General features: G+C 52.0%; 1 protein-coding gene across 3 annotated transcripts in view; it reads left to right on the forward strand.

The window, feature by feature from the left end:
- Window positions 1-5,417, forward strand: part of LOC149371871 (uncharacterized) — a 70,934-nt gene extending 65,517 nt beyond the window's left edge. For all 3 annotated transcript variants that reach the window (XM_089566166.1, XM_089566164.1, XM_089566165.1), the window contains exons 8-9: window positions 3,391-3,562; window positions 4,519-5,417. In XM_089566166.1, coding sequence (XP_089422292.1) covers window positions 3,391-3,562; window positions 4,519-4,637 — 291 coding nt within the window. In that variant the 3' untranslated portion in view covers window positions 4,638-5,417. The remainder of the gene's footprint in view (window positions 1-3,390; window positions 3,563-4,518) is intronic.
- Window positions 5,418-10,616: the final 5,199 nt, after the last annotated feature.

The raw sequence follows: 10,616 nt of genomic DNA on the forward strand, positions 1-10,616 counted from the left end.
CACAAAGGAAGCTGAAGCCTTGAGATGAGTGCAACCTCTGCGTGAATCGTATATGCATCAGCATTCTCTGGAACCCTCGGTGCGGGCGGCTCGGCACGTGTCTCTTTCACTTTCTATGCGCAAACTTCCCCGAACCACCTCTGAGCTGTGCTAAGAGGCGGTGCCACTGCTGAACCACAAATCTCATACAAACGGTCGGTGGAACTTTTAAGAAGAATTCAGTGTAGAGCGCCCTGACTGGTGAAATTTAGACAGAACGAACTGCACGTCTCAGACAACGAAATTTTAACGGCTTCGCCGAATTTGCCTTTGGGCTGGAGGCTTTTTGTATTGAGCCAGTGCGGCATGTAAAGTCCTGCTTTGCCCGGCCTGTGCATAACCCGAGCTGTTTTGGGCACGGCCTTATCCTTGCCACCCGATAGTGTGTTCGATATGCACTCCAAGATATGCCTTTCCAAGATATGCACTCCATTGTTTCTTCTCCATAGCGTCTTCCTCGCTCCTCGGTTATGATGGTCGGTACCGCACTAGCATGACTGTTCCATGCTCATTGCTAACAACTAATAGCAGCCAGCACTTTCGTAGAAGCGGGATCTCCTGCCCTGTGTTACTAGCTGCGGCAGTAGAAACCAACAAGAGCACCATGCAGTTACCTCTCGTCTAGTCACACAATACGCGACCCAGGTGCAGAGGCACCATGGAGAGGCACCGAGCGACAGCGGCACAACCTGGAGGTAATCAGGGTGAGAAGCAGAAGTAATGGCTTTAAACAGGCCGTAGGAAGTACCGGCACGCTTTGTCACTGCTGAGACATGCACTGCGCAACCCCAGCGGCTAAAAAAAAGTTCGAAAAACCCATGTTTTTGGAATGCCAACAGCTGCTTTGGACGAAGCACCGCCGGAACATTCGAGTTTCTGTTCAAAAAGCTCTACGTCAACGACGGGCGAATGCAAGGAATGCGGAGCAGTCAGTGTGAGAGCGCCGCCTGCAGCAGGCGTGTAAAACATTTCAGATTTCTTGACACTCAGCTACGTGACACTGAAGGCAGTTTTCACTTTGGCTGCGTCCCCAGTTTGCTGATTTCCGTACCTATACGTGTTGTTTCCTCTCTTGTCCATGTCACCACTGCTCAAAAATCATGTTCCAACCAGCTTGCAAAGAGCGAACGACAGTAACAAATCCACAAAGCTATAGACTCTGTGTATATACTGTATGCGGACGTGCGTGCTTGCGTTGCGGTGGGTGTTCAAGAACTGATAGCAAAATGTGTAGCGTGGTCTGATAAAGGCATTTACAATGCCATTAAAGTGGCGATTGAATGAAAACAAAGCATAGCAGCGAGCAGCAGTCGCCCGCTTCGGATGAAGTTTGTCCGCGGGGCGTTAACGACCGATTTTGGCATTCCAGTCAACGCCTCGAACCAGTTCAGTGGGCCGCATTCCGTATTTTGTTATTTGTGCTTGTTGGCTTGCGTCAGAATAAATGAATCGCATCATATCTGGTCTCTAGCATTCTTTTCGCAATATCGGTAGTTTCAACGCAATGTCGTTAGTGCTCTCGTTCAACAGAAAAACCGGCGTCGTCGTCGTCGTCGGTGGCGGCGGTAGCGTGAGCGAAAAATCCCCGGAAAAGCCACCGATAGGTCTTCCAGCTACGTGGTAAACCTAGGCCATGTTACCCTGAGACATCATCCCGACCTGACCACCGGATTTCGAGCAAACTGCCCGCAGTGACAGGTGGCAGTTAAATTAATATTCCAGGCTTAATTTGACGGACTGAACTATGTGGCGTGGGTCAGCGTCAGATTGAAGGGTTCCTCTCATGGCGCACGAACCTGGGAACTCAGCAACGACTTGGAAGAAGGCAACACGTTGCCTTTAACGAGGTGCTGAAAGCCGTTTGCATAGCACGCGAGCAGGATGCTAGTAAAGGCGTTAGAGATGCGCCAAGAGATGCTGTTGAGTGTCATCCAGCCATACGTCGTTCCGGGGACACGGTGCGTCAGGTCGAAATCCGCGAAGACCCACTCTGTGGTATGGACATGTTTGGTTGAGGAGACTGGCCTCCCGACAGTGGTAGCGAAGAGGCCTCCGGTCCGGCGTACGCCGCAAATAAAACTTCCGAGGGCGTGACGCATATGGAGCAGATGAGTGATTAAGACCGATGTGGCTAATGGCAAGTGTCAGATTAATGGTAGCGTCAGCAGTCGGCTGACGTCGGAAGGATGAGTGCATGGGCCTGGCATCGAACTGCGGCTTTGCATCGGGAACAAGGTGTCTTTGCGCAGTCTGACGCAGCTCGTCCCTGACAGCTTTGGCCAGCAGTGCAAGAGGCGACGCAATCCTCCCGAACAACAGACCGAATGCGATCGCGCTAGGCTTCCGCACTGTCAAGAGGCATGATGAAAAAGCATAGTGCGCTAGCTAGGCTGTTGACATCCCGATCATACTGTTGGCTCCGTTTCTGGAGCGTCGTCTCCATGTTGGGAGCTGTTCCGCGGGCAGGAGCTGTTCGCACGAGCCCTGCGAGCCACTCCTGCTTAACCCCAGGCATGAGGTGGCGAAGCTTCTCTTCCGTCACGCTGAGGTCTGCGTGCTTGAAGAGGGGCCTGTAGTTTTCAAAGTAGATGCGCGGACTTTCGTTCGTCCGCTGGTTCCTGGAGTGTAGCGCAGCTTCGGCTTTCTTTCGGCGATCAGCGTAGGGGAGGGTGAGATCGTGGTAAAACGCCTCCCAGGTGTGAAGGACAGAGGGCAGATGTGTTTCTCTGGGAAACAACTTGTTTCCCAGGTCTGAAGGCCGCCCTAATGGTTTTCCAACCACGTTCAGACAGACTCTTAATTTTCCAGTACAAGGAAGACGTTAATGAGCTTACTTTCGTCCCTCCAGCCACTGTAGCGGGCGACCCACTCGGAAGGTATCCAGCCAATCTTCAGCGCCTTCGAACACGTCGCCGTGAAAAGATGGTGGCATTCACTGTGGGCGGCAGAGAATGAACGCCGGCAGCCCGGTCTCAGTGGTCATGTCAATTGGAAACGACACCCGAGGCTGCGTCGTCCTTGTGGGCAAGGGAAGGGTCCCAATCTCAGGCGACTCTCCGTGGAGGCGGCGGCTGGGTCGCTGGTAGACCGCCGGTGTGATATCCGTATTGAATGCTGGAAGGCGTACACGGGTCGAGAACGTACCAGGTTCCTCCACCAGATTGTAACGTCGATGAAGGAGGCAACGCCGGTGCTTAGAATACAGCGGTAGGCCGAAAGTGACCCGGGAGCACAAGCGGGAGGCGATCAGCTTCTGTTTCATGCGTACGCGGAAGGCAACCAACTTTTACTTCTACTTACCGAATATGCGTGCGCATGCTTCGCTGACAGACGGGCGAATACTCCTCGCAGATTGAGCAGCACATGGCCACCCTGCGCAAGAGGGCGCTGCCTACGCTGCTCATGTTCAGCGACAACGACAGGCTCCTCTCCGTGGAGGACAACCAACGGCTCATGCGCAGACTGGGCTGCGATCCTCAAAAAACCTGGCTGTACGACGCAGACGGACACCTCGTCAGGAAAGGTGAGCGTGTCGGGGCTAAGCGTTTTTTTGTATAATTTATTATTTTGAACAATCGGGAAGGGTCAGTGTTTTGAGAAGCCCTACATGGAAGTTATTAGGATTGAGCTAGCGGCACGGCAGTGAAATATGATAGTAAACACATTATTCGATAAAGAGCTTTTCACCCCCCGAACTGGGAGGACCCTTAGTTCGGGGCTCCTTAGCTGTTTGCTGCGCCCGGTCTTTGGTCGGTCCCTTAGGCCGGAGTTGGACAACCGCAGCCTCCGAGCGCTCAGGTTTTGGACTTGGGATTTTCGGGGCTGCCTGCAACTAACCGCTTACTACCCGACCAGTTAAAGTGAAGGATTTTCATATAAGGGCCCATGCAGAGGGGGCGATCGCTACTGGAATGATAATAGAATTCTGCCTTTAATATGCTACTGCCTTCCTTCGCTAAGTAAAGGAAGCGTGAAATCCTCATTCGAGCAGCTCGGGGATTCAGGGTCAAGCGCTGCTCATAACTGATCCGACCGATCACCAATATCGGTTTCAGAAACACATGAGCAGCTGCTACATTCTGGAATAACGGAACAAGTGAGGAACTAAAATAAAGCGCTGCAATGCAGCAATGGTGATATCATAACTTTAAGAATTTTACTTTAGCTCGTGAATTTCGCTCTTCGTTTGTCTAGTATTTATGTACAGCCCTTGTCAAATGAACACAGTCCACGGGGCTTCCTACTAGGCCATGCTGCGTAACTCGTTATTCAACGACAGCGTTCCGGATCTCTTGAGCGGGAGAGGAACTCTCGACCTCACTCCTACTCCGAACCTTCGGACTGCCACAAATGTTATAACAGCCCCAATACGCGGTTCAAAAGCAAACACCCTGCACCTCTACTTTCGACAGAAGCTGTACCAGCGCTGTATACCAACTAAAAAGGCCTATTAAATTGCCTTCCTTCATTTGCTTGCAGGCGACTCCGGCGTCATAAAGGCTATAGAGCTCGAGAAGGGCTCTCACTACGGCTTCATCCGCTTGTTTGACATCGCCAACGACGCCCTCGTGGAGCTGCTGAAGAGCGCGGGGCGTTGACCCGGACACTTCCGCCCCCGTTGGGTCACCTCAGAATTTCTTTTGCTTTGTGTTTGCCGAAGTAATATATCTCGTAGCCGCGTTGCCTGGACAGACGAATGTGTGCGTGGCTGCGGTGCTCGTGCGAGTAACATGCTTTTCATATTTTGGGCTGCGTGCACTCATTTGTATAAAATTTATGAACCTTTCTGTCGGATTTACTTTGCGCGGTTCGCTTCTTTTTCCCTTTTATTTTAGCAGGCCATTCATTCAAGCCTGTTTTTCTGTGAATATTCGCGAGGGAACAGGTTATTCTGGTGCTGAATATGACTGAACATGCATTCTGTACTTGGCTGCTTCAAATCTTGCCCGAACTAAATTAAAATATGCTCGTACTGATATCTTTTTTTGTTTTTGCGGTGGAATATAATATTGTGAATAGAAGCGTAACCTCCAACCTTTGTGTGAAATAAGCAAATTTGTTACATTTACATGCCGTGTGAAGGCAACGAGCTCCGTGAGTCGTTTGTCCGCAAAAGGCGATTTGTGGAGCGTCATTCCCTGACCACAGGTCGACTATTAATTGCGTCTAAGGTCCTCATGCCTCATTTTATTGGTACTGCGGAATTGTAGAACCAATACTGCGAGTATCTATATGCGCTAGTCAGCATTAACCGCGCAACCCCATTGCTGACTCTCGAGTGAAAGTGGGCTTTCGGGTCGCGTGATTGCCGCTTCATGTTCGGTGGCTTTGGTGCATACTTAGTAATCATTTCCTTATACTTTATTTCGAGCAGTAGAAGCTGCACAGTGTACTGCCTGCGTCGACTGAAACAGGAACAAGACAGTTGAAATTGGAACACAAAAACAAGGTTTTACTGGCTTTTAATGCATTTGATGTACATTTTTATGGCGTGAATACCGTTGCGTGGCGGGATACTAGGCCTAGCGAGTATTTTTTTTTCTCCAGCCGGTATATCCTTTTGTGTTGTTCTGGCGGTAACGTTTTAGTATTTCCGCTTTTGGTTGACGCTGATAGTACCTGAAGTAGCGGCAGTATACTCAATCCGAGCACAGCGAACTCACCTCTTGGCGTCACAGGATGGTACGGGGGAGGAGGGGGTATGACTATACAGAGTGGAGGCTCTGCCCTTGTGAGTGTTGCAGGAGTAACAAATGCACGCTTGCCTTTCATTTTGACACCATTTTCAAGGTCATTTCTATTGTTTTGATATGCGCGTTTGACATGTTTAGATGATGTTTGCATTTATTGGCAAATTATTCTGATTATGGTCACATTGTCGGTTCGTGCACTTCTCCGTGGCGCAAAACGTTCCAGAATGTTATTTCTTCATAGTTATCGTGTAGAGCTCGAGGTATGAAGGAATCCGTTCTAGGAGGGGTGATACATTAAAAAAAACATGGACATCGACTGAGTGTGCTGGGGGTAAAGTCTTTAACGTAGCTGGTCGGCGGCCGTGGTTTTTCAAATCATCGTTCTAAAAGAAAGGGGGGGGGGGGCGGTGAGGGAGGCATACGCCTCTTGTTATTATTCAGTAATAACCCTTTAAGTATTGCCGCGAAGAGAGGCGCAAATACCTCTGTCGATCCCCGCTCCGGTTGCTGGTATATCACCGCAAATAACACTGACCATGAAAAACCGGACTCGTTACACGTGATGGTCTCTGTCATTTTTAAAGTCACGCCTTTCGGCGTTTGTAAAGCTCCAGTCACTGTATAAACTGTGTAAACTATTTTGCTGTTCTGTATGTACTCTTAACAGGTTCCAGTAATTCTCCAGGCTTCTAATGTCCACACGTAACGAGTCTAGCGATAGTTTTCCCTTGATCAGCAGCATGAAATTACCTTCGTGCCGTCCAGTCATTCAGTGTATCAAATTCTTGGCTCATGTTATAAGTGCTAAGTTATTCTCTGATTGAACCCTGGTGGCACTGGCTCTTTCCTGCTTTATCACAAATCTTTCCCACCCAGATATATTTGTAGAATTTTCCTTTTCCTTGCTTCTTCGCTGCCACAATAGGCTCTGAGTAGGCAGTCAGGTTCTTGTTGATGAAAGTATTGTCATCTCTGAGCGATGTCCTCTTACCAACCCATGCGTACTCAATAATCTAACCAATATCGGAAGGACATTGCCCGCTTTAGTGTTTTTCCTGTTTATGCTTTCAACCTGTTCAGCCGTCGCTTCCGCCACTCCGAGCCTTCCCGCTAGCGGCTGCAGGCCCTCTTTTGCGTTTCCATTCATCTTTTGTGGAATACCATGGGTTTCTCTTTGGTCTCCTGGATTATTCTTCCTGGATCAGAACCGACGATCTCAGGCGTTCCACATGGGACTTTCGAGCCAAGATGGTTATTTCCACCGTTACAAACTTGTTCTTAGTATCGTTTATTTCTTGCTTGTTGTTTTGGAGGATTTCAGGCATGCTGTCGTACTGACATAGGTTCCAATGGAGTTTCTTTATTTTCTTGCTTCCTTCTTCCAGCTTTAACAGTTAGTTGCCTTGTTTCCAGCTTTTCCCGTCGATTTAGTACATCCGTAACCTTATCTGTCAGTCATCATGGAAGTCATCACATCTTTGATTAAAGTCTGTCGCGTCGCATGGTGGTGGTGGTGGTGAAAGCTTGAAATGAAATAGAGTTTGGGAGCCACAGAGTGGCCCCGCTACATGGTCGGCGTCCCTAGTCCGGGACACCGCATGACAATGCCCCGTCTCTCACCAGTTTTACCAGAGCCCTTTGGGACTCAAGCGAGGAGCATTTGAGGAGGGCAGTCTCCCATGCCTCTCTTGAAGGGGTAGGGGAATGGGAGAGGTGGGGATTTTGAGTACATGCCCATTCCATGTGGAAGATATCACAGGTCTCCCCACAGTGCGGGCATCACCCATCCGTGTTAGGATCGTAATGTTTTATGATTGCAGGACAGAGTAGAGTACCTGTACTGCTTAGGTGTTGTCTTACTTGTTGGCCTGCTGCTACCAGGAATGCAGGTTTAGTACGTCCAGCACTCTATCTCCTTCTTATGCATCTTTTTAAAGGCTGTTTTCATTACACCCGAGCATTGCTCAGTGTCCTACGCGTTTTTGCAAACCAGACATGTGATGTTATCGGACGTAAAAGCTTTCATGCATGCAAGACATCTTTAGTTTCCATTCCAGCTTAGCAGTGTGCTGTCTAGCAAAGCGCCTAGAAAAAAAAACACAAAATTCTCTCGACACTTTGGAAATTCTAGTTGGTGCTTGGCGAAAGCCTTGTGGTCAACCCACTGCCGCTTCCCCGAACCGCTTTGCGCGTGGCGGGCTTCCCGCCTGTGCGGTTTTTGTTTTCGGTGACAGCGGTCGCCTTTTTGATTGTAGTGTTTGAGAGCACAGCTCTTTGGCTCCCGTTTCGCGGCGTCGCCGTCGCCGCTGCCCGTTCGGCGTTCTTTATGCATAGCGGGAAGACGTGGAACCTGCTGCGGCACCTGCTCGACGAAACCAAGACCAAGTCGCACCAAAGGGACAGACTCGCCAAGCTCATACATCGGGCGGTCTCGGTACACGGCGCCGATGAAGTCACCAGGCGCATCAATGACAAATACCTGCCCACTACACCCACCGAACAACACGCGCCGTACGGCGGCCTACCCAACGCGAAGCTCGATCGTGACATCGACGTCGAGGAGGTCCTCGCGGCCCTGCACGCCCTCAACAGCCGGTCGGCAGCTGGCCCGGACCTCGTCACGAACAAGGCGCTCAAGAACCTCGACGACGGCTCGATTGAGAACCTCGCAAAATACTTCAAGTGCTGGAGAGCGGCCGCGCTACCAAAGCAGTGGAAGACAGCCAAGACTATCCTGATACCCAAGCCGGGGAAGCCACCGGACACGGACAACCTTCGGCCCATCTCGCTCACGTCCTGCGTGGGCAAGGTGCTGGATCACGTCCTGCTCAACAGGTGGCAAGACTACCTGGAACGAGAAGGGCTGTATCCGGCCACGGTGATCGGCTTCAGACAGCACCTCAGCACGCAGGACGCGATGTTGCAGCTCAAATACTAAATCATAGACAATGGCGGCAGCGCCCGCGACAACAAGGAAATCCTGGGTCTCGACCTAAAGAGCGCCTTTGATAATGTGAAACACTCGGCGATTCTGTCCCAAGTCTCTAAGCTCAACATGGGTGAAAGATCCTACAACTACATCAAGGACTTCCTCGCGGACAGGACCGCCGAGCTACGAGCAGGCGACCTACAAACGCAAGAGAAGAAGCTCGGGAGCACCGGCACACCGCAGGGATCGGTCATTCCGCCGATGCTGTTCAACCTGGTAATGATCGGAGTGGCCGAGAAGCTCGCGGACATCGAAGATGTCAGGCACACCATCTACGCGGACGATATCACACTGTGAGTGACCGGCGGCAGCGACGCCCACATCGAGGGCGCTCTGCAAGCCGCCGTCGACGCGATAGAAGACCACCTGGAAGGCACCGGCTTGAGATGTTCGCCGAGCAAATCGGAGCTCCTCATACTTCCACCCACCAACAATGGCAGATGCAAGACCAGACAACGCGAATGCGAAAAAATCAGAATCGTAACCAAATCCGGCAACGTGATCCCCGAGGTCAGCAAAATCAGGATCCTAGGCATGGTCATCGAAAAGCACGGAAAAAACGGCGAAACCATCGGCCGTCTCACGGCAAAAGCGGCCAACGCTATGCGACTCCTCAAAAGAGTCACTTCCCGGAAGGCTGGCATGAGAGAGGAGAGCCTAATCAGGCTCGTCCAATCCTTCATCATCAACCACGTCGCGTACGTTGCAGCCTACCTCAGATGGCTGCAACACGAACGCAACAAAATTAATGTAATCATCAGGAGAGCGTACAAGGCGGCGCTCGGCCTGTTCGAGTCCACGAGCACGACCCGCCTCTTACGACTCCGGATGCACAACACGCTCGAAGAAATAGCCGAAGCGCAACGGACCTCTCAACTGGAGCGGCTGTCCACGACCAAAGCCGGGAGGAAGATACTGGATGACCTGGGAATAGGACGCTCGAACGAGGAGACGAAGCTCCCCGTCCCCGAAGAGGTCCGACGCCAGACCAGAATCGACCCCATACCCAAGAACATGAACCACGAGTATAACAAGGGAAGAAGAGCGGCGAGGGCCAAGGTTCTCATCGACCTGCACGCCAACGACGAGCACGCGCGGTACGTGGACGCGGCCGAATACCAACGGAACGCCTTCGCAGCAGTCGTCATATATAGAGGCGTCGACCGGCGCCACGAGGACGGTAGCGAGCGTGAGAAGCGCCGGAGCGGAACAAGCGGAGGAGGTGGCCATCGCCCTGGCCATCGCCGACGCAGACTGCTACACGGTGCTGAGTGACTCGAGACAGGCGGTGCGAAACTTCGCCAAAGGCCAAGTCTGCAGGGAGGCCGAGCGCGTACTACGAGCGACTAAACTGCAAGACAGAAGAGTACGAATCAAGTGGTTTCCGGCGCACGCGGGCGACGCGTCGGAACGCAGTGCGAACCACAATGAGACGGCACACGCAGCGGCGCGAGCGCTAACCAACCGCGCCCCGGCAACACACCGTCCGACGTGGTTCGGAGCCAAGGACCGCATGACCGACTACAGCGACATCACGAAGGCCTACCGCCTGGCTCGCAGGACTCTCCCACCCCCGCACCCGAGGCTGAGTCGAGCGGAGGCGGTACTACTGAGACAGCTCCAGACCGGATCGCTACCGAGCCCGGGACTGATGCATCGCATGTACCCCGAGACCTACCCGACCGATACGTGCAGAGTCCACCGGAGGGAGCCGGCAGATCACACGCACATCTTGTGGGACTGCATCAGAAATCCAAAGGAAGCAAGATCAGGAACAATCCCGCCGCGGCTGGAGGCAGCCGCGAAGAGCAACGACCATGACCAGTAGCTATGGGCCGTGCAGCAGGTCCTCGGGGCGCTCGAAAGGCAGGGACTCAGCGAGCCGGCAACGGCGA

Source organism: Amblyomma mixtum, chromosome 1 (genome assembly GCF_055824585.1).
Source record: "Amblyomma mixtum isolate Tamu chromosome 1, ASM5582458v1, whole genome shotgun sequence".
In the NCBI taxonomy this organism is placed as follows: Eukaryota; Metazoa; Arthropoda; class Arachnida; order Ixodida; family Ixodidae; genus Amblyomma; species Amblyomma mixtum.